The sequence below is a fragment of the Phyllopteryx taeniolatus genome, chromosome 17 (assembly GCF_024500385.1).
Source record: "Phyllopteryx taeniolatus isolate TA_2022b chromosome 17, UOR_Ptae_1.2, whole genome shotgun sequence".
In the NCBI taxonomy this organism is placed as follows: Eukaryota; Metazoa; Chordata; class Actinopteri; order Syngnathiformes; family Syngnathidae; genus Phyllopteryx; species Phyllopteryx taeniolatus.
The window spans coordinates 11,586,955-11,613,876 of NC_084518.1; the positions used below are offsets into that span (position 1 = coordinate 11,586,955).

Consider the following 26,922-nt stretch of genomic DNA (forward strand, 5'->3'; position numbering starts at 1 on the left):
TGGCAACGCCGAGTAAATGTCTTTTGCACAGCTGTTCAATGACGTCATTAATCGGATTGGCGAATTATGACATTAAAGCCAATCAGCCGATCAGCATAAAATGCTAATTATCGGCCGATACCGATAAGGCCGATAAAATCGGTGTAAAGTCTAGTTTATTTTTGTTGTGTGGTGTAGAACGGCAATGCACTTAGAACTTGTGCTATTATTGTGGTTACATAGGCAATTTAGGCAAAATAATAAAAGATGGGACAAATTGAACACCACATACAGGGCAGACATTCTGTGCCTTGCTCTCTATATTTCCCCATAGTTGTTGGCGGATTGGGTCCCTGTCATTTGAGATGAGGTGTCTCATAATAGGCATTATTCAAAAACCTTTTAAAATAAAGTATCCTAAATATGGTACAAAATCTCCTTTTACAGGCTCTATCAAGAACAAGGAACAAGGGAAGGGATTCGTAAACACTGGCATCCATGGTAGCTAGTATCTTTATTGTTATCTTTGTTTATTACAAGACTGCCTGATGAAAACACTTTGACTTTGAAAAGCGCCTTGATAGATCTTCGGTGATCCTGATACGCTTCACTGCATGCTTCTCAATCATCTAAAAAGATATCGCTCTCAAAAGGCAAAATCTTGACAATGTTTGGACTTTGAAGCATTGGAACCTTGTGGTCACACTTTGTCTCATCCCTATGCAAACATCCATACTAATTAGAGATTATCTACTTGCTCAAAAAGTATCATCAGGCCCATGTTTAAAAATATCCATTAATGCACACGCTTGCACTTTGCGTCCATCTGATAACTTTGTGTAAGCAGCTATTGTTCGCCTCTTGGGAGAGCAAGTTTTCTGCATGCACACTGTCTCACAGATCTCACTGATTAAATATGAGCTAGTAAATATTGTCTGTGCTGTGGACCTGCAGGCGGGGAGGCAAGTTTGAAGAGCCAACAGAATGGACACAGCCGCTCTTAAACTTGGATGAAGCAATCAATTCCCAGTTGCGCTTAATTACTTAAACAATTAGAAAACCTTGTAAATGATTCAGTGTGAGCCAGCAATCAAGGCAAAACGATGTCGCTTTAATGAAATCAGGAACTGAAACAATGGAAAGAGCAGCAAATTATGGAGTAGAAATTGCAATAAGAACATTGATCTCAGGGACAGAACCATTTATGTATGATCTTTTAAATTCAAAGAAAATATGACAGCCTTTCTACTAGGTCAGGTGTGTCTTTGTTCTATATCTGACTGCAACAGACTTAATATGGATAATTAAAAGTGTGTATCATTATTCTATGTTGTCGTTTCCATCAATTAATCATGGTGGGAATTCTGTCAGTACTTTTCTCGTTTGACATGCAACGCTTTACAGTTGTCTGGAATGTCTTGTCAGAAGAAGAAGAAGCTATATTATAATTCAAATTGTACAATGGAGATAAAGCTATTAAGCGCAGTACTTACAATTAGTGTAATGCACACAGTTGCCAATTTAGCTGAGCAGCCTGCGCCAAGCTGGGCGTACCAATGCAACGAGGGTGTGTTCTTGGAGATGCGCCTGGCGGAGTGACAATTTGGTGGCAGAAAGTCAGTCTAAACTTACGCCTGCTCAGACCATGTCTAAATACTGGCGCAAGGCAGACTGCTGGTGTAACGCGATTTTGATGAATCGGCGGACATACAATACTTATCACCAGCTAGTTCTGTATTTAATAAGGGTACTCGCTCACATTGCCTGTTGCCGCACTGGCCTAGAGCAGTGACAATGTGACACTCAAGCCCAGATTTAACACGTTCACGAAACTAGTGCCCTGAGACTGCTCAATGGACAAGTAATTCGCAGTAACTTTGTGACGTACAGTACATACAGACAGAGAAGCAAAATACAAATATGATGCAACACGATTTTTATTTTCTTTACCTTGTAAACCTTGTAAATGATTCAGTGTGAGCCAGCAATCAAGGCAAAACGATGTCGCTTTAATGAAATCAGGAACTGAAACAATGGAAAGAGCAGCAAATTATGGAGTAGAAATTGCAATAAGAACATTGATCTCAGGGACAGAACCATTTATGTATGATCTTTTAAATTCAAAGAAAATATGACAGCCTTTCTACTAGGTCAGGTGTGTCTTTGTTCTATATCTGACTGCAACAGACTTAATATGGATAATTAAAAGTGTGTATCATTATTCTATGTTGTCGTTTCCATCAATTAATCATGGTGGGAATTCTGTCAGTACTTTTCTCGTTTGACATGCAACGCTTTACAGTTGTCTGGAATGTCTTGTCAGAAGAAGAAGAAGCTATATTATAATTCAAATTGTACAATGGAGATAAAGCTATTAAGCGCAGTACTTACAATTAGTGTAATGCACACAGTTGCCAATTTAGCTGAGCAGCCTGCGCCAAGCTGGGCGTACCAATGCAACGAGGGTGTGTTCTTGGAGATGCGCCTGGCGGAGTGACAATTTGGTGGCAGAAAGTCAGTCTAAACTTACGCCTGCTCAGACCATGTCTAAATACTGGCGCAAGGCAGACTGCTGGTGTAACGCGATTTTGGTGAATCGGCGGACATACAATACTTATCACCAGCTAGTTCTGTATTTAATAAGGGTACTCGCTCACATTGCCTGTTGCCGCACTGGCCTAGAGCAGTGACAATGTGACACTCAAGCCCAGATCGCTGTGATTAAACATCGTCTTCTTCCACGCAACGATGCCGCTGTTGAAGCTGTCATTGCGTCACGTGTAAAGGGAAGGAGAGTAGCCACTTTGATTGGCAGCGAGTTAAGTCGGCCGTAAACACTCACACAGTGGCGCAGCCCGCCCACTGTCAGTTCCGCCAGGTTGCACTGATGTATTAATTACCAACACCGGTCTAACCTGCCCCTGGCGCGCAGTAGCGCCACCCGGTAAGCCGGATTTAACACGTTCACGAAACTAGTGCCCTGAGACTGCTCAATGGACAAGTAATTCGCAGGTCTGCCTCACAGTTCTGAAAATTTGGGCTTGAATCTCTGCTTCGGTCTTCCTTTGCATTTTCTCTCCATGCATTTTCTCTGGGTAGTCTGCTGTCCTAGCAGGAATGTTAGGTAATTGAAGAATCTAAATTGTTCATAGGCTACGACTCCTCGCCTCTTGGATAGTCTCCAATGCCCAAATGAGGATAAGCAGTTTATAAGATGGATGGATGAATGGGTGGCTGGGTGGGCCATGAGGCTGCATCTCTGCATTCAAATTCACAGGCTAACCATAATAAACAGTAATGAGTTCCAACTGATTGTTGTCGAGAAATACGATGACAACAAGGTGCCAAATTTGAGGTTATGCAGAACTATTCACTCTCTGGGGAATCTCACTCAATTCCACACTCTCTGCTTTTAGCTGACAAGTCATCCTGTGTGCGTCAAATGTTTCAATATTTAGTGACTGGAGAACATACTGTAACTTCAATGATATGAACATTAGACAGCCCAAATTTCACATGATCAACAACAGTCCTATGAATAAAAATTAGTTCCTTAATTATGATGCTTACCTGGATCTTTTGCACCAAAGCATTGACATCAAAATCTTCCACACCAACACAGCTCTGTTTTCATTTGGCTTCAAACAGAAAGATTGAAAACGAGCTTGTAGGTGCGTGACAAGTACACTTTCACTTTACGGGTTCAAGCTTTCCTGTCGACTTGATGTCATTACCGAGTGCGCTGTTCTGCTCGTTCACCTCTTTAGGTGGATCGTAATTGCTTTCATAGTCTTGCAGGCTCCATTTAAAGGACGGCAGCGTAATCAACCGCTGCCGCTCCTCTATAGGAAAATTGATGAGTGAAAAGAGTCTAGCTAAACTGTTCGGGGCGAATAACCATGCAGTGCAAATTATGCAGTCTTTTGAAATATTGCACCACAAGCTGCAGATTACAAAACAAAGTGTTCACAGCTCAGATGCTTCTTCAACAACCACTTATTATTTATCACTAAATACACAGGCAGCTGTCATATAAACTCTATTCATCCCTTTGAAGGTTGTGACAACAACCCGATTAATTCATCAGAAACCCACATGTATGAACGCATTCAGTCATATGCACTCACAGACTGCTTCATTAGGAACACCAGCTCCAGCTAATGAGATCGAAGAGAGGAGATATTCTGCCTTTACAAAGGCAGTTGCTCAGTGGTGATTGCCATTGTCGGAAAAGTATTCGTTTAACACTATGCTTATTGTTGTACTTTTAGTTTGCACTGGTGTAGAACTGCCCTGCATCATACTGAGAGCTCTTAGTCTTATTTTGTAAAGTCAGACTTTGGATACAACTCATGTATTTGATTTTATTCAGTTGTGAAAGTGTCCCTAACTGTGTGCTTAGTGAGTGTATAATCATTATTTTTGTCATTTGTCAAGTGCTACCTCCATTATAGATGGTCTCCTCGTTTGGCGTCTCACTGAACAATCGTATTGATTCTACAGAGAGGTGATGTTAGATCACCATTGTATTCACTGAAATGTTACTAAAACTCTCACAATCAAACCCAGCTGGTTGGATTCATGCAGAATGTGCTCAGTAAATTTCCCCGCAGCATCGTGCCACACTGTCTTCGACCAGCGCTGGACAATATCAGCACATGCACATTAAATAACTGTTGGACCTCTGAGCACTCTGCCTCCCCCTTTGGCCCTCCCTTGGGTAAATTGACTCGCAGTAGAAGAACATCTTGAGCAGCCAAGATCGTGGTATGCAGTCCATGTGAATATAATGATCGGATAAGGGTTTCCCAAAGTGTTGACCTCAAGAACCAAATTGTATTCCTCCCCGGGAGCATAATGTATTGCCATAACATTGATATGTATAAAAAGATGAGGAAGACCACGACTGACATAAAATTACAACAGACATGATACAAATGGCGGCACGGTGGCCGACTGGTTAGAGCGTCAGCCTCACAGTTCTGAGGTGCAGGGTTCAATCCCCGTCCCCGCCTGTGTGGAGTTTGCATGTTCTCCCCGTGCCTGCGTGGGTTTTCTCCGGGCACTCCGGTTTCCTCCCACATCCCAAAAACATGCATTAATTGGAGACTCTAAATTGCCCGTAGGCATGACTGTGAGTGCGAATGGTTGTTTGTTTCTATGTGTCCTGCGATTGGCTGGCAACCAGTTCAGGGTCTGCCCCGCCCCCTGCCCGATGACGGCTGGGATGGGCTCCAGCGCGCCCGCGACCCTAGTGAGGAGAAGCGGCTCAGAAAATGGATGGATGGATGGATGATACAAATGCAGCTGCACAGCGGACTCGTGGTTAGCACGTCTGCATCTACGTCTATGTCACCCACAACCCAAATGAGTTGTATTGGTGTCTAAAATGCATGGAACCTGTCGTAGAGGGTAAAGACAAGCTGAAGATGTGACATTTCTATCCTTCTTCCCACAATTAATGTGTCACTATATCGCTCCTGTCGTGATGACAAGCATTGAATGTACAGTATCTGAATGCAAACACTTACAGGAATATCGCAAAAAGACGCTCAGCGTATGGTAGAAACCTATTTCCAAGTGAAGCCCCGCAAGTGAGGATACAGATTGGCGTTTCCGTCGATCCACCTCGCGACTCTACGCTCCTTACCCAGCAAAATGGACGAGCTTCATCTTCTCATAAAGATCAGTAAAGACCTCAGATGTTACGCCGCCATGTGCTTTACAGAGACTTGGCTTTGTGAGGCTGTACCCGATGGCGGCGTCATGCTTCCCGGCTTCCATCTTCACCGGGCAGACTGCGACATGGAATCATCGGGGAAAACAAAAGGCGGCGGGATATGCTTCTATATCAACGAAAAATGATGTACGGATGTCACGGCACTCAGCACACACTGCAGCCCGCATTTAGAGTCGCTGTTTTTGAACTGTAAGCCATTCTACTTGCCTCGTGAGTTTGCATCATTCATTCTTGCCGGTGTCTACATTCTGCCTCATTATTCTCGGGCACTTTAACAAAGCTAAACTCAACCACAAAGTCCCTAAATACAAGCAGCACATCGACTGTCCTCCCAGGGAAAATAACATTTTAGACCACTGCTATACTACTCTAAATAACATATACCGTGCCATACCCCGTGCAGCCTTGGGCTCGTCTGATCACTGCTTAATTCACTTAATAGCAACGTACAGACAAGAACTTAAACGCGTGAAGCCTACAGTGAAAACAGTGAAAAAGTAGACCAATGAAGCAAAGATAGAACTTCAAAGCTGTTTAGACTCCACAGACTGGAGTGTCTTTGAAAATTCAGCTGGCAGCTGGGATGAATATACGGACACTGTCACATCCTATATTTGTTTCTGTGAAGATGTGTGTGTACCAACAAAGTAATTTCGCACATTCAATAACAACAAGCCGTGGTTCACTGCCAAACTTAAGCAACTTCGCCAAGCTAAGGAGGACACATATCAAAGCGGGGACAGGGCCCTGTATAATCGCACTAGAAACCAGCTGACTAAAGATATTAACATTGCAAAGAGAAACTATGCAGCAAAGTTGGAAAAACAGTTTTTCGACTCTAAATCAGTCTGGCATGTATTACAATCGCTGACCAATTACAAGCGACGATCACCCCAAGCTGAGAACAATATTACAATGACTTGAATACCTTCTACTGCAGATTTGAAAAGGACACGTTCACACCCCACACCACACAGCCGCACCACCGACCACAATCACACCTCTGACTTCTGCGTTTACCATCCACGAACAGGATGTGAGACGCATCTTCAAACAACAAAAGATTAATAAAGCGGCAGGCCCAGACCATGTGTCCCCATCCTGCCTCAAAGTCTGCGTGTACCAGCTCGCTCCAGTCTTCACATAGATCTTCAATAGATCTCTGGATCTGTGCGAAGTCCCATCCTGTTTCAAACGCTCCACCATCATTCCAGTCCCCAAGAAACCTACAATCTCGGGTCTAAATGACTACAGGCCTGCCACAGGAGCTGCTGAGGCAGTTCTACACAGCGGACATCGAATCAGTCCTGTGTTCTTCCATCACAGTCTGGTTTGGTCCTGCTACAAAAAAGGACAAACTCCGACTGCAACGGACAATCAAAACTGCTGAAAAGATTTTCAGTACCCCTCTACCCACCCTTGAGGACTTGGACGCTGCCAGAACTAAGACAAGAGCGTGCAAAATCCTCTTGGACCCTCCACATCCTGGTCACCAGCTCCTTCCCTCAGGTAGGCGCTACCGATCAATGCAAACTAGAACTAGCAGACATTCCAACAGCTTCTTCCCTCTTGTCATCAACTTCTTAAACAGCTAACCTACAATTCCATTGCAACATGCTGCCAATTTTTTTGTCTTGAGTTTGTTGTCACATTTCTGTCGGGCCAATTATACATTACTCGTGCACTCACTGTAGTAGTCTCGCCACACTGCACTATTTGCATATCTGTTGTTGACCAATATTGGCCACTCATGCCAGAGTAGCATCTGCACCACTTGCATACTGACTGATTTGCAACATTGTCCCAGATTATCGCGCAACTAGTCACTTTAAACTGCATACATTCCTTGAAGTCTCGGCACCCTTTGCACAATGGTCATTGCACCGGACTATTGCTATACTAGCCATTCAAACTGCTGTAAGTGCTAGTGGACTCTGAATCGTTTTGCACAATTGTAAAAAAAAAAATAATAATAAATTGTACCGGCATTACCAGATAACTAGCAACCCTTTATTGCTCAGTGACTGTTTTTCTCAATGTCAGTGTCTGTCAATTGACTGTCTGTTGTCGTACTAGAGCGGCTCCTACTACCGGAGACAAATTCTTTGTGTGTTTTTGGATATACTTGGCAAAATAAAGATGATTCTGATTCTGATTTAGTGAGTTCATTGTCAGTCATTAATGTTCCCCTCTTGTGGAAGGTAGATAATGTAGCACAGGCATTGGTAAAATACTATGCAACACATTAAATAGCATCAAAGACACAAAGATTAATAAATCAGTTTTTTTCAGTTTATTGTGAGATAAAGTGTAGCTCAAACTACGTGTCATGAATTATTAAGCAAAAGTGTTATGATAAATTTCTCAGATCTGTTATTATGCAATGTTTACATTTTAATGTTAAATGTAAAAGAGATTCAAATAAGTGATCTCTAAGCATTTGTTCTCACTTGACAGCGTTTACAAAAATGAAACTGACAGATTCAGTATCAGCCTAGGGCATACTTCTGCAAATAATAATTGTGTGGGTGTTTTTTTGTTCTCTTGAAAACCTCTGAGGCTGTGTAAATGTTGCTAGAATGAAATCTTCAAAGTGCCTCGATGGCTGAAATAACACAGCTACCCAGCTTTGCTTTTTTTATTTCCCATTTTCTGGTTCACATAATGGTGTTTCAGGAGTGCTTGTTTTTTTAAAAAAAATTTTTTTAATGAGAGTCTCATTAAATCCATCTACTTTTAAATTAAGTTACTACTTATTCCGTTTGCAAAGCACAAAAACGCAGATGCCAGCGGTATTGGTTTGGTTGGACGATTGGTAAGGATGGCATGATTTAGCGATTTTCATCAAACTTTGAGGAGTTGTGCCACATATGACAAAGACGGAGCCATTCAATTTTGAAAAAAATCTGGATTGAAATGTGGGTATAGAAATGTTTGGTTTGTTTTTGGCCTCACATGGTAACCGTCCAACACCCCTTACATTCACCACAAATCAGAAATGAGCCTGCTAACTAACATATATGGACAAATACAACTTTGTGACGTACAGTACATACAGACAGAGAAGCAAAATACAAATATGATACAACACGATTTTTATTTTCTTTACCTATGTGGTATATACACAGAGTGCCGTTATCGTTTTATGCTTTTCTGACATATTGTGTTGGCAGGCAAAATGCCCCACCCAGTCAGGTTGTTGCATATTTGTTTGGCAAAAGAGAATATCCCATTTTCACTGTTCTCTCGAGCCATATAGCACCAATTAACATTAATATTCACACCTTCATTCAACAGGGACAATCTCAGTCTCTTTCCGGTTGTGAAATACGCCTTGTCGTTGTTTATTTCTTATCATTATAACCTGCTTGAGAACATCTCGACCCACATGATGATGCACACGGTGACATATCTCTCAGGATGTTTTGCCTCCCCAATGAAGTTATAGTGAAGATGAAAAGCTGAGAGCACCGAAATACAAATGTGTTCTTTGTTAAAATGAAAACAAGGTGAAGTCCAACCACGTAGATGCAAGTGAGACAGATTCTTATTTTATACTCCATAACTGACCGTTGAAAATTACAATTCATCCTGTGAGGAGCAAGTCAGTTTGTATGGCCTTCCAGGATGCATCTATTCCCATGATAAACCCATCTATCTGAAGGGTTTTCTTCCTGCCTCCAGCTTTCAAGAGCAACTTTGATTTGCTTCCTATGATACGATATTTCTTGCAACTCTGCCAAATGTGAGCAAGCCCAAATGTGGCAGTTCCTCATCTGCAGCGCCCCAATAGAGGCCGTAATTCCCTGCTGACTCAAACATATCATATATTTCTGTCTGTGCAGAGATGAAAATGGGCCAGCCCTGCAGGAGACGCCTTTGCTAATGCGCCCTGTTGAGGTAAAATCACAGTTTAACGTACATCAAGAATATTTCTTACTTAAAAAAAAGCCTACTTACATGGGCACTACAAAAGGGGGCTACAGACTACTCAAAAGTTATGGGAACAGAACGGCAACTTGCTTTATTTTTGCTGTAGACTGAACACATTTGGGTTTGACATCCATTGAGGAATACCTCTCAACAACAAAATTACTTGTCCCCCCTGCCCCCGGTTATCAGGTTAGTTACACCTCTAACTGTAAATCTAGTCTAGTCTAGTCAGGCAAAACCTAAATCTGAAACTGAGCGTTGACATTCAACACTATTTTGTTGTTTTGAATAACGTAATAGGGACACACCTGGGTAACAAAACACAAATACTTCACATATTGCAATACTTCTGATCACATGCAAATTAGGTGGGTTCAAACAAAAGGTGTTATCTTCTATATTGTGTATCATATTCAGATATTTGGGAAATAAAGCTAAAATGTTGAACTCATCCATTCAATGACAAATCCAAATCTTTTCCGTCTACAAGAAAAATTAAGTAATTGGCGTCACTGTCCCAATACAACAGACAGACATAACTTTTGTCCAACCACCTTACAAACTTTACTTGTGTCTAGGAGGCTTGTTGTGTTGCTCTACATGACAACGTTTCAATTATTTTTCTTGTTTGTTTCCACAACACAAATCTCCTACTTTCCACTGCCACTGACCTGTACATGTATTGTTAGGCTGCAGTGTCTTGGTCCAGAGAGACAGCACGGACAGCTTATGGGGCCTAACAATCCCGCGAAGTGGCCATGAAATATGGACTGCAGCATAGAATTGTTGCGAAGCACTGTTTCCATTTTCTAGAGGAGAGCAAAGGCCACAGGATCAATATGCTTCTTCATGTTGAAAGCCTGTTACTGGCTTTAACTCACACATGTAGGGTTGTCAATACAACAGTTAGTAGAATGCAATCACTGCAGCAATTATAATATATTTCCTTCTTACTAATTCTGATGAGTGGTTAGCACATCCGCCTCACAATTCTGAGGTTGGACGTTTCAATTCACCCTCAGACCTTCCTGTGTGGGTGCTCTGACTTCCTCCCACGTTCCCAAAACATTTCTTAGGTTTGTTTGGAGACTCTAAATTGTATGTAGGTGTGAATGTGAGTGTGAATTGTTGCTTGTCTATGCATGGCCTGCGATTGACTGGTGACCAGTTCAAGGTGTACCCCACCTCTTGCTCAAAGTCAGCTGGGAAAGGCTCTAAGCGCACCCATGACCCTAGTGAGGATAAGCAGTAAAGAAAACGGATGGGTAATTTAATAGTCTGATTCCTCCACTAAGAAAGTTATGTGTGTTACCATTTGTTTGTTACTGTGCAGCTTCCTGACCCCACATATAAATTTTAATTGTATGAATGATTTGGAATAGAAACACACAATTGCTTATAATTAGCAAAACTACCCAGATAGAAATGAAATTTGCTTTGGTTGGTCAGAAGCTGTTGTGTCAAATCATGTAGATCTGATGCAGATCAGGCAATTGGCAGAATTTCTAAAGCAATCTGGAGACTTATATTAAATGTGTTCTGAAGCTTACACCGCTAGCTGTCCTAGATCTTAGCTCTTCGTTCACTGATTTCATAAGTGGCAAGTGTTGAAGTTTTGTCAGTATCTGAATTAAGAATGGCCATTTGACTCAATTTCCTTGATAAACTATGGGATTGCCCTGATGATATGAATTGTCATTTTTTATACTGTGTTTTTTTTTTTTTTTCTATGAGTGTTGTAAACTGCTTTTTCCAAAGTGTAATATTGTGCAGAATAATGTTGCCTGCAGGAGTTGTTACAGCATGGCCACAACCTATAGTCAACGTTGGATAGATTTTAGTTTTTGCAGTGTGCAGCTGATTTTATATATACAGTGGGTACGGAAAGTATTCAGACCCCCTTAAATTTTTCATTCTTTTTTATATTGCAGCCATTTGCTAAAATCATTTAAGTAATTTTTCCCTCATTAATGTACACACAGCACCCCATATTGACAGGGGAACAAAAACAGAATTGTTGAAATTTTTGCAGATTTATTAAAAAAGCAAAACTGAAATATCACACAGTCATAAGTATTCAGACCCTTTGCTCAGTATTTAGTAGAAGCACCCTTTTGAGCTAATACAGCCATGAATCTTTTTGGGAATGATGAAACATGTTTTTCACACCTGGATTTGGGGATCGTCTGCCATTCCTCATTGCAGATCCTCTCCAGTTCAGTCATTTTGGATGGTGAACATTGGTGGGCAGCCATTTTCAGCTCTTTCCAGAGATGCTCAATTGGGTTTAAGTCAGGGCTCTGGCTGGGCCATTCAAAAACAGTCATGGAGTTGTTCTGAAGCCACTCCTTAGGTATTTTAGCTGTGTGCTTAGGGTCATTGTATTTTTTGAAGGTGAACCTTCGGCCCAGTCTGAGGTTCTGAGCACTCTGGAGAAGGTTTTCGTCCAGGATATCCCTGTACTTGGCCACATTCATCTTTTCTTCGATTGCAACCAGTCGTCCTGTCCCTGCAGCTGAAAAACACCCCCACAGCATGATGCTCCCACCACCATGCGTCACTGTTGGGACTGTATTGGACAGGTGATGAGCAGTGCCTGGTTTTCTCCACACATGCCACTTAGAATTAAGGCCAACAATTTCTATCTTGGTCTCATCAGACCAGAGAATCTTTTTTCTCACCATCTTGGAGTCCTTCAGGTGTTTTTTAAAAAACTCCATGCAGGCTTTCATGTGTCATGCACTGAGGAGAGGCATCCGTCAGGCCACTCTGCCATAAAGCCTCGACTGGTGGAGGGCTGCAGTGATGGTTGACTTTCTAGAACTTTCTCCCATCTCCCGACTGCATCTCTGGAGCTCAGCCACAGTGATCTTTGGGTTCTTCTTTACCTCTCTCAACAAGGCTCTTCTCCCCCGATTGCTCAGTTTGGCCAGACGGCCAGCTCTAGGAAGGGTTCTGATCGTCCCAAACGTCTTCCATTTCAGGATTATGGAGGCCACTGTGCTCTTAGGAGCAGACATTTTTTTGTAACCTTGGCCACATCTGTGCCTTACACAATTCTGTCTCTGAGCTCTTCAGGCAGTTCCTTTGACCTCATGATTCTCATTTGCTCTGACATGCATTGTGAGCTCTGAGGTCTTATATAGACAGGTGTGTGGCTTTCCTAATCAAGTCCAATCAGTATAATCAAACACAGCTGGACTCCAATGAACGTGTAGAACCATTTTAAGGATGATCAGAAGAAATGGACAGCACCCGAGTTAAATATATGAGTGTCACAGCAAAGGGTCTGAATACTTATGGCTGTGCGATATTTCAGTTTTTCTTTTTTAATAAATCAGCAAAAAGTTCAACAATTAAGTTTTTTTTTCTGTCAATATGGGGTGCTGTGTGTACATTAATGAGGAAAAAAATGAACTTAAATGATTTTAACAAATGGCTGCAATATAACAAAGAGTGAAAAATTCAAGGGGGTCTGAAAACTTTCCATACCCACTGTATATCAAAAGGGTCGCGGCGTGCTGGAGCCTATCTCAGCTATCTTCGGGCGAGAGGCGGGGTACATCCTGAACTGGTCGCCAGCCAATCGCAGGGCACATTTAAACAAACAACCAGTCGCACACACATCCACACCTATGGGCAATTTAGAATCTTCAATTAACCTACCATGCATCTCTTTGGAATTTGGGAGAAAACCGGAGTACCCAGTACACATACTGTATGAGAGGATTTCTCTTGCTTCAAGTACTTGAAAATCTTAAGGTATTATAATTTGTAAGTGAGATTTCATGACTGGTGATGAGTACATTTAGCTTAAAATAAGAAATACCACAATTATATCGGTATAAGTAATAAATTAAGTACACTAGTTTTAAGACATTTGTGGGGGTTTTGAGGCCAACTATGTTTACTTGTTTTAAGAAATCTTGCCTCGTGAATTTTTCTTTTCTATTGTCAGATTATTTTGCATTATAATACATTCCATGTTTCATTTATTTGTTTGTCTTTAAGTCGGTGGACGACTGGTTAGAGCGTCTGCCTCACAGTTCTGCAGACTGGGGTTCAATCCCCGGCCCCGCCTGTGTGGAGTTTGTGTGTTCTCCCCGTGCCTGCGTGGGTTTTCTCCGGGCTCTCCGGTTTCCTCCCACATCCCAAAAACATCCATTGATTGGAGATTCTAAATTGCCCGTAGGTGTGAATGTGAGTGCGAATGGTTGTTTGTTTGTATGTGCCTTGTGATTGGCTGGCAACCAGTTCAGGGTGTACCCCGCCTCCTGCCCGAATATAGCTCCTGCGACCCTTTTGAGGATAAGCGGTTCAGAAAATGGATGGATGGATGTTTTTAAATCCCAGTTTTGGCAGTGTACCTGTGCTGGCCCAGCAGAGCACTCCATTTTGCTACAATTACTTGAAGATGCAATTAACCAGCGATCAATTCCACACAATCAATCAATCAATACATTATTATGCGCTCCCCTACTCTGAATAAACTTGATTGATTTAGAAGTGTTTTTATTGTGTCATGCTTTGCACAAGATTCTCAGCAATAATTATGATTAATCATTTTACATTCTCCTTTTGTCCTTTGTCCTAGGATGTTGTGTGCCTGAGAAGGCAGACCGTGCCACCTAGGCTCTGTGCCTAGTTGACACTTAGAGAATTGACTGGAGCCGTGCTGGATGGAGGCCAAGACACTGGATGGCGAAGACGAGGAATCACACAGTCTCGTGGATCACTTGTGATGTTTGTTGTCTTTCTGTCACGCGTTGAACGATGGCAAAAAGAATCCGGATAGACAGTCAAGGCTAAAGAAACACTGCATGCAAAAATTGCTTTCTTGTTTTGAGATATTGTGGGCCTTCAGTCGACACTAAGCTCTTATTTCTTCTTCTTCTTGTATAGGGATACATACTGTATGCATTAGCTGGTAGACACTAACCATCATGGCCAAGTGTCACAACAAAGCCTCCTGGTTATTGTTTTTAGTTCATTTGGTGCTAACAGGTAGAGCATTGGAATATGAAGGCATTCCGGGTCAGTGGACACGCTACGGACAATGGGACGCCAAGACGACTGCAGAACTCAGCTTCATCCTGAAGACGAACATCAGCAAAGCGCTGGTGCTCTACCTCGACGATGGTGGCGACTGTGACTTCCTGGAGCTCCTCATAGCTGACGGGAGACTCCAGTTGCGCTTCGCCATCCACTGTGCTGAGCCAGCCTCCCTGCACACGGAGACGCGTATCGACGACCTGCGCTGGCACCGAGTTCTCCTGTCGCGGAACTACCGAGAGACCAAGCTGCTGGTGGACAACGAAGAGAAGGCGGCCGAGGTCAAGTCCAAGAGGAAAGAGATGGTCGTGGCCAGTGACCTCTACGTAGGCGGCATCTCGCCCGACGTGCGCCTCTCCGCCCTGACGTCCAGCACCGTCAAGTACGAGCCGCCGTTCGAGGGCCTTATCGCCAATCTGAAAGTGGGGGAAGCTCTGCCCGTGCTCTTGGACGGTCAATCCGTCCACAGCGACATGGACTACATCTGTGATGCGCACTCGCCCTGCTATAATGGAGGCCTGTGCTCCGTCAGCCAGGGGGAGGTCCTGTGCGACTGCATCAACACCAGTTTCGTGGGAAGCTACTGCCACGAAGGTGAGGCAATTCACACGTTTGTGATCACCGCAAAACACTATTTTGCGCCTCGGTGAATAATCAACAAAGCCCAACGAAACTGATTGAAGTTAAATATATGAGAGCGGTTGGAGTACCATCAGTTATCTTTGCAGAATAATGTGCAAGCAGCTTGATGTCATTTGTTTATGCTGAAACTAGTACAAAACACAAGGGAGGAAATTATCTGAAAGCCTAATTTAACTTTTAACTACACTACTGAAAATGTCCAAAAGAAGTAAAGCTTATCTTTACTTGTAAAGTTTCTGTTTTTAATATATAATATTTAGCGATAGAGGATCCCAACAGGCGTTACTCTGGACGAAATGCCCTTTTTCTAATCCCCTCAATAGAATACTGAGAAATTAATTTATTATTATTATTTTGTTGTAGCCATTTTTTTTTATATTTATTACCTGGTATATAGCAATGACATGCATCACATATAATATAATGGTGTCAATATAATTTGATATTTATGTAGAAATATATTACTTTGTCTTCCTCCCGTGGCTGGGAGAAACTTTCTCCACTGTCGTTTTTATGTTTTTAACAGCTCCTCTCCTAAATTTCCCACATAATTTCTTATTATAATGCAATTTAAATGCTTTTTTTTGGGGGGGGGGGGGATGTAAATGTGCCGTTTTGGTTTTTCTTCAAAATACAATTCCCTGAAAGCTTAACTTGAAAACTGTAAAGTTATTATTATTGTTATTTATAGTTTAATGAGCTCTAATTAAATTTTTCAAGTACACATACATAGTTTTTAACATAGTGTTATTTGAATATTGCTCCATCGAAGACTTAATATGTTGCAAATATACAGTGTAACAAAGACTCCTGTGGTTGAAACAAAATGCTGAAGTATTTAGGCTTATCATAATGATCCAATTTTGTCGGAAAGATTTTTGTATAAAAATCCCCAATACTGTATGATACACTAACTTGTCAAATATAATACTGTATATGGAGGATCCTAACAGGGAGTACAATTGGCTTAATGACTATTTGTAATATTCATGTGAAAAATATGAAATATAAACATTATAGGTACTTGCATCCTACAGTTATGACATTTTATTTGTTCCACTGTCACTAGTTTAATACAGCAAACATACTGTTCCAACAGACAAGTAAACAGTTCAACAGACAAGTAAACAGTCCAACTTTGACATGTATTTGTGTCTGAAATAATAACCAAACAAAAAAGCTTAAGTAGCTGTTTTAGTTTCAACTTAAAGCCACTTGGTATTTGCTCTCCTACTGCCAACAAAATAAATATGTCTGTTTTTCTTCCTATTACAGCAGGTGTCCAGAAAGAAGTAGAAGGTAAGCCACTTTATTTTATAATGAGCATAATGGTAACCATGTGTACTCTTTGCAAAGGCTTTTACTGTAGCCTCAGTGTGATTGCTGCAATCAGGTTGTTATTGTCAATTTGGACTGCAGTTCTGACATCCAACACACTAGACTTCGATGACATACTGTATATTGTACATATAGTAGGACGTTCTTCATGTACTGGTTGTACAAGTACATTTATTCATAGCAATCAAATTGCTAGGTCTGTCAAGTCTCTGGGCCTCGTAACAATGTAGAGTTTTGCATAATCCGTCAGAGAAAACGTTTGCCCTTGTATGCGTTGCCTTTTTCCACTTCTTAGTGACTATTTGTTTGCTAGACTTAAATGACATTTAAGCTCCCACTTGACACGTGGAATCAAACATGACTGCAAAAATCCACTGACTGATTTCTGGGGACATTCATCAATTTGTTCTGTTATTTTTGCACAGGGAGACTTCCCAGATATTTTGTTTTCTCTAAAAGGAAGCCACTGTGTCATTATTGGCTCATTATCCTGCAACATTTTAACGATACAGAGCAACTGTACAGGCCAGTTTTCTAAATATGATGAACACATAAAATGTTAAATATAAAGTGTGAGAAGGAGATTTATTTTGTCGCTTGTGAAACTTATACATCACATCAGCAAAGTGGCCGTCGTGGTGAAGTGGCAGCCAACACACTCTGGGGAGGTGCACTGAACCACGGCACGTTATCAATCACTGTAATGCAGCAAACTATGCACACCTGCTCGCCAAAATCCACTATATTACGATAAAACATATTCATGTATAGTTTGTTAATATGGATGCAACTCGCATAGAATGTCTATGACAATGCAAATTATTGTCATAAATTTATAAGTGCGAGTGTGCATATTTCAGCCTTTACAAATACTGTAAGCTATAATCGTCACATACTCGCACAAAGGTGGCATGTGTTTGCTCTTACAGGAAAAATGCAGCCATTATTAGATGACATACTGCAAAGAGAGCGCATCAGAATGTTTATTGGATTAAAACTTGACATGGAGACAATCCCCTGTGCAGAAAGCATGAAAACAACAATGACAACAAAATAACACTGAGCCGATGCCTTGTTTTTGCCCCCATGCAACCCAGTGTGTGATGCAGCAGCAAGTCTGTTATTCTCCCACCAACAAACACACGCACACACACACACACACGCGCCGTAGACAGCAAAGATGGCCGCCCATATGCTTTATTCGATCTTGACTGCGGGTTTGAAGTGCTGTAGGAATAATCCCCATTTGACAGCGGAAACGCTTAGAGGGAACGAAACAGTTTGGCACAGCAGGTGGCTCTTGCCAGTTGTTCATCTACAGTATGCAGCATGTGGCATCCCGTTGATCTGTGTGGACAAAGGCCACGCCGGGGCACGCTCTAATGCCAAAAGCATCCTCTGATGTTTTGAGAGCGGAAAAGCAGGTCTGCGAACGAGAGATAAGCGCAGCTACCTCACATCGCACAAGCGGACCGCAGAGGATTCTGTCAAACGTCACGGGACAACTGTACACAAACACACAAAGTCCGACTGAAAACGTATTGTCAATGCTTTGTCTGGGTTTTTATGTTTGTTTGCTTTGTTTACTTTCAGAATTGTATGCACAAGCGCACAGTAATTGCACTCTTGGAACGACAAGGAATGACAAAGCATCCATAGGCATCCGTCGAAAAAGGACAAACTGGTCCGAGTGGGCTCAGATCTTCCGCTAGCAATGACCTTGGTCTAATCCCTCATTATAAGACGCTCTATAATACTGTACCTTTCATGGAAAACAAATTTGGCAAATCCTAATCCTAATGCAATGGCTCTTTCTTCCAAGTTGCTCACTAATTATGTCTCAACAATGACCAAATGTTTTTTTTTTTTTAAAATAAGGATCATATTGTATAGTTTTGAACAACATTTTCAGCAAATCTTAAAGAATTTAAATTGTTGCAAACCAAGTGAGATTGGGAAAACTCTTTGGGTTTAACACTTCCTTCCCTAAATAGAACATCCAGGTAGCTGTAATATTGGTTGTGAAAATGAAAAAACACAAATATTGGCTCAGAACTCTCTTGGAAGGTTGTGTTCACCAATACAGAAAGAGATATAAGCTTTATACCCACTAGTCACAATAGTATAACTCCTTGCACAACCTAGTTATAGCCAACACAAGTAGGTATCAAATGTGCATTTAGACAGATAGCAATGCTGAATTTTGACTGACACAATCAGAAAGATAATAACTGAGGTACATTTTTATGATTGTGGTTATAGTTTACAGTGGAGTAGAATTGCACTGCGTTTTACGAAATGTTTCTAATATTTTGGTTACCACATTTGACAGTGTCAATCAAAATGTAACATTATCTTTCCAAAGGCAGAGTATTTGATACACAACTGTATTGGATCTCATTATATGTAAGTCTTCATCAGACAGTGAAGTGTTTGTTGCAAGCTGAATCAAAAAGCATAAAATGCCAACAAATAAATAAATCACAGATTATTCCATGGCCTGCTGTTTTAGTTTCCTCTCCACGTTTAAAAATAGCAAACTAAATAGTACAGGAAGAGAGTGAAAGGCGGTTTATGTTCGTATATGCTCCTGGGACTCTATCTCTGCATTGCCACGCTGAGATTTGGCTGTAAGGCTCAGCCAAGTAGGGTAAGGATATTCAATGTGGTGACTCCCTGGATGTGATATTTTACTTTAGCAGGCACGACATATCTCATCCACTTTCCCTCCAATGCTGCTAGTAGTCCAAGATTAGCGTGGCTGGTCCGGGCATCACATTCTGCCTGTGATGGTTTGACCTGCATGGGTCGCACAGTTTGCTGTGCGTTGTTATGACATGCAAGATGGTAACATAGGAATTTAAAGAGAAATTGTGCAAAACGTTCAGCTTAGTGTTATATTTGAACTGGACTGACATCTGCAGCAACAAAGTCAATAAAAATGCTGTTGATTTATTTGTTTTTTAAGGGCATAATTGAAATGATAATGAAGAGTTATTTCACTGCAATTGATGTAATAATCCATCCATTTTCTACACCGCTTATCCTTGCTAGGGTCACATGCATGCTGGAGCTTATCCCAGGTAACTGTGGGCAGGAGGGGGGGTACAACCTGAACTGGTTGCCAACCATTCGCAGGGCACATTTAAACAAACAACCCATAACACTCACATTCATACCTATGGGCAATTTAAAGTCTTCAATTAACCTAGCATGCATGTTTTTGGGATGTGGGAGGAAACCGGAGTACCCGGAGAAAACCCACGCAGGCACGGGAGAACATGTAAACTCCACACAGGCGGGGCCGGGATTCAAACCCCGGTCCTCAGAACTGTGAGGCAGATGTGCTAACCAGTTTTCACCGTGCCGCCAATTTATTTAATAATGAAATGTATAAATTGTGCAGGTAAACTAACATTTTTTACAATTGAAGAAATAGTTCCTTTATTAGTCCCAAGATGGGTAAATAGTAATGGGCTTTCACTTGTATAGCGCTTTTCTACCGAAGGTACTCAAAGCGCTTTAACAGTGTCTCCTCATTCACCTACTGATGATGCAGCATCAGGAGTAACTGGGGATTCGGTATCTTGCTCAAGGATACTTGGACATGGTCACAGAGGCCAAGGATCAAACTCACAACCTTTGGTTTGAGAGATGACCACGCTACCAACTGAGCAATGGGAAAATTCAATTCAAGCAAATCTAGTAAATCATGCCTTTCATGTCTCTTTTTGTGATTAAAACAAATTCTATTCAAAATTAGGCAGCACGGTAGGGTGAAGGTCGGTACAGTATGTCTGCCTCACAGTTCTTGTGTGGCGTTTGTTTTTTCTGCGTTTCCTCCCATATTCGGAAAAATTGCATCTTAGTTAGGTACATTGAAGACTACTAATTTTCCTAAGGTGTGAATGTAAGTGTGTATGGTTAGTTGTCTATATGTGCCCTTCGATTCGCTGGCAACCAGTCCAGGGTGTACCCTGCCTCTCCCCTAAATGTCCGCTGGGAAACGCTGCAGCTCAACCGCGACCGTAATGAGGACGAGTGCTCTTGAAGAGGGATTGTTTTCACATTTCACATTTTCCTCCTGACCCTGTTGTCCTTATGAATGATATACACAATAAAATGACATTTTTTAAAAAAGAAAACAAATGGTGGGGAAAGGAGATTAGTTGAGTTTCGTCTCATGCCACATTTGTTTCCTTTTAATTCAGGTTAATAAATATAAATATAAATTGAGCTTAAATTCTTGAGGGTCTGACAGTCCAGTATATTTGTCAACAAGACAATATATTTTGCCATATTTCCATACCAGCTAAGTCATACTATTTTCATAAAATGTTTTGACAAAAAAAAAAGAAACAACAGGCTTTTTCAAACCACCTCAAATATATGTCTCCCTTTTTACTAACTACAGTGAATTACTGTTTGTACAAAACCCTACTAGAACAGACTCCAGAGAGGATGGTTGCCTCGCAGTCGTGATATATTTCTGCTCCTCATTGAAAGGTGTTTTGCAGCTTGGTGCTGCTGGGTGTGTCTTTGTCTCTGCCTTGCCAACAGTTGTGATGAGTGAGCGCCTAACTGAGCACACACACCTACGCACACACACACACCCACACACGCATGCAACCCCCCCAGCCCATCCCACCCGGTAGCTGAAGGATGACAGACACCTTAAGGTGGTGATGTTTCTTGGTTTCCTGTCCAGTTCAATCGCAACACAACTGGTGAGAATGAGATAGCCTGAGGGGTGAGGAGAGAAGGAAGAGATGGTCGTGTTTGTACTTTGAGGACGACGTATTGGTTTGTTGTCGAGCGACAAACAGCCCCACTGAGAGTGCATAGAGCTGCACTTTGCAGGGTTTGTTCTAACAAAATATCATCAGGTGCGTGGTGTGTGTTTGTGTGTGTGGTGCATACCTGCTCCCTTGGGTGACGATGTTCTTAACACAGCAAGACATACTCTGACCTCCATCTTTATAAGGGTCCCTAGGGACTGAAATGGACCTCTAAGCGCGTTTCCTTAAGCGGTGCTTTTCCATTCAGTTTGCCACACATGGTGAAGTTACCACTGATCTGACTTGTGTGTCTGCTACTGTATGTGTAGGCGGAATGATGATAAATACGTAAATAAAGTGACAGCGTTGCAACACGATACAGTGTAATAGATTCAACACAGAAGAATGTCATATGAAACAAAAGGCAAATTAATGCCAGTTTGCGTTATTACCCCGAGAAAAGGGTGTCTAAAGCTGTCATGTCTTCACAACTTTTGATTGTATGCATAATGCAATAAATATGTATCTTTAGAGTATACTGAAACAAAACATTTTTCGTATACAGTACCACTGCTGACTGAAATGTGGTAGGTTACAGATAATGCAAAATATGACTAAGCTATAGAACTGACTCAAATCCATTTAACTGCTGCAATACACCATTTGGCACGCTCTTGAACGCATATATAGGCTACACTTTTAGGTCCTGTATTAATCCAGGCAGTAATGTTATGCGGTACGGGTACCCATCAAAGCAAAATATATAGCTTATCAATCAAACCTCTTTGTATACCGTAATAATGCATTTAGCAAAGCAAATGTGCCAAATGTGGTACAGAACAAAGCAATTATTTGGAGACCCACAAGATGGTACACAAAAGATTGTTTGTCAAATTTAAATTGATAATGTGTTTGGTACTCAAAAGAAAGGGTGTCTAATGTCTCTAATAGCTTTAACAGAAAAGCAGTTTTTAATCTATCAAACTGACGCACCTAATTTGAGTACTGAAATAATGCATTTGGTGCCAAAAAAGACAGTGTGCCAAACAAGTGATACAGAACAAGATCTCCTGTGGGGAGTTTGCTTGTGTGGGTTTCCTTTGGATACTCCAGTTTTCTCCCACATTCCAAAAACATGCACATTAGGTTAACTGAAGACTCTAAACAGACCATGGGTGTGGATGTGAGTGTGAATGGTTGTCTATTTGTGCCCAGCTGGCAACCAGAGTGTACGATAGCTTTCGCTCAAAGTCATCTAAGAAAGGTTCCACCTCATCCGCGACTCTAATGAGGCTAAGCGGTATAGAAAATAGATGGGTCGATGGTATCAAACTGGAATACTAGTATGGTTAAAATTACTTAAGTAATATCCAGGAGACCTGGTTAAGCTTAAATATGATTTGATATCCTTGCAAGGAATGACAACCATACATCAAAAGCAGCATACACAGTCAGTGGTTGAACTTGTTTCAACTTCTGTATTATACCTGTGTAAATCACACCCTATTATCTTCACTTAACATGGTCTATGCTCTATTTGAGTAACATTGTTTTCTCTTAACCAAGGAAAATGGTCTAATCTGACTTTGTATGATTTAATCATACAGGACCTATCAACCACAAACATATGCAAGTCATTAGTCAGTATTAAGCAAGTCACATATGTGAGACCTATGTAAGAATGCACATGAATTAATCTACGATTGTATTCCATCAATTACGACTCTAGGTACTGTAATACCACATTTGATCCACTAATATGCTAATATAATATTATAACTAATATATTGCGTTCAAGAGCGTGCCAAATTGGGTATTGGAGTAATTAAATGGATTTGAGTCAGTTCTATAGCTTAGTCATATTTTGCATTATCTGTAACCTGACACATTTCAGTCAGCAGTGGTACTGTATACCAATGCCAAAACGTGGTACAGTAAAGATCGGATATATTGTTATTTTTCACAGCTTTTGTGAATGTGAAATATTGCTTATATTATCAAACTAAAAAAAAAATGTTACCATAATACAGCACTGAGTCCACTATCAAAGATTGGCCAAAAAGTGGTACAGAATGAACATTGGTTTCTGACCTCTTTGGGTACCGTAATGCTGCATTTAGGACCTTAATACAGTGATTCCCAACCACGGTGCCGTAGCACACAAGTGTGGCGTGAGAGCTCATTAGGGATCCAATTTCACTTCATTTGTCCGAAAATTATTATTTTATCAATTACAAATACACCTTTGATCATCTATCTATACCAGCGACGTATAGTGACAGGCAGAACAATTAAATGTCCATCCATTAAATGTTCAATGGTATAATATACCTGTGTATCCACATGTTGCTATTAATAAAACAGAACAAGTTATGGTTTCCCATTAGTAGATCAACATTGTGTTCAATTAAACAGGCCAAGATTGCACACTATGTCCATTTGTGAGTAAATTGAGACAAAATCATCATTATTTCAGTGTTCATACCTTTTGTGACATTTTTGTGCTGTGAGATTTTTGTCATGTAAAATGAGTGCACTGGCTCAAAAATGTCTGGCAAACACTGCATTCACAAAACGATGCGACACTTGACAACTTTTGACAATGACGATGCGGATGTATCGCGTCCGGTATCGAACTGAATTGAACTGTAATTGTTGATGCCAGTGGGTCTTATGAGTGACAAAGGAGCTTCTGAGCCTGATAGGAGTGTTCAAAGAGTGCCAATGCAATGAGCAGAGCTGTTTGTGTTGGCTGGCTCAGTGGGGCTCATGTGCTGAGCAGAAGTGTTGTGTTTTGTCATCCCCGTCTCCTTTTTGGCACGAAAGGCGGGTGAAGTATGCCACATATACTCCCTGCCAGGCTGCATATTGATTAGTGTGTGTGTGTGTGTGTGTGTGTGTGTGCGCGCGCAAACGCACGGGAAATGTAGGAGTCAACAACTGGGTGCCTGCTGCTCCTTTCTGCTCTATTTTTATTTTTAAACTTTTTTGTATTTTTCACAAGCTGATGTGTTACATGATTGGTGTGTGATGTCATTGTATGATTACTGCAGCAGGAGGGCTATTTGCTTGCTCTTTAGTACTAAACCTGTAAATCCACTACACCGCTTGGCATAATGTGCTTTGTATGATTCCGACGTTAGATGTAGTGAGTGAGGATGAATGTGAGTGCTGCCCTTTTCCTGTTAGCCATGTGGCTTGGCTGAGCGTTTAGATGGAAATCCGAGTGGACATAAAAATATTCACACGTGAAGACTGTTAATTGGTACATCTCAAACACTGTCTTAACATACAATGTGTTCCATTTGGGGAAAAAGCATCTTTGAGTGCAACTAGGATGACGGTTGCGCCAATCAAGATGTTTTTTTTCTTTCCTTCCCTCTCCTCCCTTTGAGATGTCTGTCTCTTTTTTGCTTTGATTCCCCGTCTCTCACCTTTTGAACTGTGACATCCGTGCCTACCCCAGGATGTCTGTCACAAACTGCAGTCCAACATTGTGACAATGCTTTTTGTTTTCCCGATCCTCTTTATGAACTTCCTGTTTTCGTATCCTTTTTTCTGTTCTTTCCCTCAAGGTCTGGCGCACCTGATGTTAAACCGCCAAGGTATGGGGTCTATTGGTTTGCTTTTTCCTCCCAGCCACCTAATCACGACATTCCCCACTCCCGTAGATATCATTTCAGTTAACTGTGCTGCACTAATATTTCCTCTCCTCTTTTTTTCCCATATGTACATATACTTGCTCATTTTTGCTCCCTTTCATGTTATGCTCACGACTCACTCACTTCTTGTCCATCAAATCTTTGTCCTGACCACTGACTGCGCTACTGGAACATCACCTTTGACTGCTGCAGTCTTAAGCCAAGGTAATGCACTGACGCTCATGACGTCTCTTCAGTTTACTGAAGGTATTTTCAAAAACAAAAATGTGTCTCGGGTCATAAGAACTCACTGACTTACTTCTTGGGAAGCTAATGAGAAGAATACATGAATATATTAAGATAATAATTTTCTTTTTTCACATGATTTGCCATTCATATACAGCAGTGAGATTAAATGATGAGTTTTGATCATAGCTAGTTTGTAAATGATATTACCTTTCACATGGGGTAATTGTAGTACAAATGTGTTGAACAAGAAGGTGCAAACTGTTATTACAATACTGTTTGTATTTCTAATTATTTTACCCTGTAATGTAGATTGGGATACTTAGCAGGATAAAAACAAGACATACATTTTAGGCAGCTTATTTGGTGTGCATCCAGACTCAATAGCAGCTATGACCTATATATTTAGGCCTTTGAGTTTTTTTTGTTTTTTGTGTGCCGAGATTCAGATAAGTCGCTATCTCCGTCTCCATGGCAATCGCTTTCCACAAAATACAGAGGCCTCACTTTGATGACCTACCACCGCAGTAAAATACACGGGTCCTGTCTTCGATTTTCTTGTTTGCAAAATGTCACTTATTAACGATAAAACTGATCTCTACGATATTCTGATGAGGTAAAATGTTTTTTGCTTTTTTTTCACGTTTTTCTGGAACTGTTTTGTTATAGCGGCCGTGTTCTTTGTTTTAACTGATTCATATATTACATAGCATTTTTTCAATATTAGAGTCTCATGTTGTTGTCATTTTAGCACAATTTGAAAAATACTGGAAATCTAATTGCCATACAGTGGAACCTGAATAAGACTAATAGGAGATTGTCAGTTACATTGAAGCACTTTTTTTAGGCCACATGCACCCATTTTATTATTATTTTATTTAAAGTTATTGTTTTGTAGTTGTTGTTTTTTTTGTGGCCTAAAACACCCAGTACAGTGCAAAGTTATTGTAAATAAAATGTTTGAAAGTTTCACATTTTATCTAAATTTACCACACTGGTGTGCTTGGTCATGTTGACATTGTTAACATACAGTACTCATAATAGGCGAGGCACTTTCATGTGTTGCAAGGAATTAGTGTGCTTCCTAGTTACAAATCCGTTGTCAAAGGCTAGACAATAAAACTGTTACTGTACCAAACGTAGCATGTTCCAGACTCCAAAGACTTGCTTTTTATTTCTCAGGTAACACTGCCGCCATACCCCTCTCTCTCGCTCTCTCTCTCTCTCTCTCTCTCTCTCTCTCTCTCTTTCTCTCTCTCTCTCTCACACATTCAACATGGCCGCCATGTAGGCACGCGAGGCGCGTCTTTTGGAATCGAATCTCGTCATATTATATATCTGTGACCCGGAAATAAGTCAGTCCCATTCTCTGCCTGCATTGCGCCACAGTACCAGTAAACAAAAGCGGCCAATTCTGGAACTAACAGACATTGTCAACAGCAGTTTAAGTGACAAATGGAAACCATTTTTGGACATATTGTTTTCATTGCCGACGGTCCGTTTTTTCTGTTATATTAGGGTCCGTTTATCAAGGTTCTACTGTGTTATATTGAGCAGCCAGGACAGAGATGTT

General features: G+C 41.1%; 1 protein-coding gene across 8 annotated transcripts in view; it reads left to right on the plus strand.

The window, feature by feature from the left end:
* LOC133467296 (neurexin-2-beta-like) overlaps positions 1-26,922 on the plus strand; it is a 199,488-nt gene that overhangs the window by 23,299 nt on the left and 149,267 nt on the right. For 7 of the 8 annotated variants that reach the window (XM_061751997.1, XM_061752001.1, XM_061751999.1 and 4 more), the window contains exons 2-3: positions 14,247-15,298; positions 16,622-16,645. In XM_061751997.1, coding sequence (XP_061607981.1) covers positions 14,596-15,298; positions 16,622-16,645 — 727 coding nt within the window. In that variant the 5' untranslated portion in view covers positions 14,247-14,595. Of the gene's footprint in view, positions 1-14,246; positions 15,299-16,621; positions 16,646-25,037; positions 25,068-25,316; positions 25,329-26,922 lie in introns of all 8 variants that reach the window. The other variant, XM_061752003.1, reaches the window with a different exon arrangement.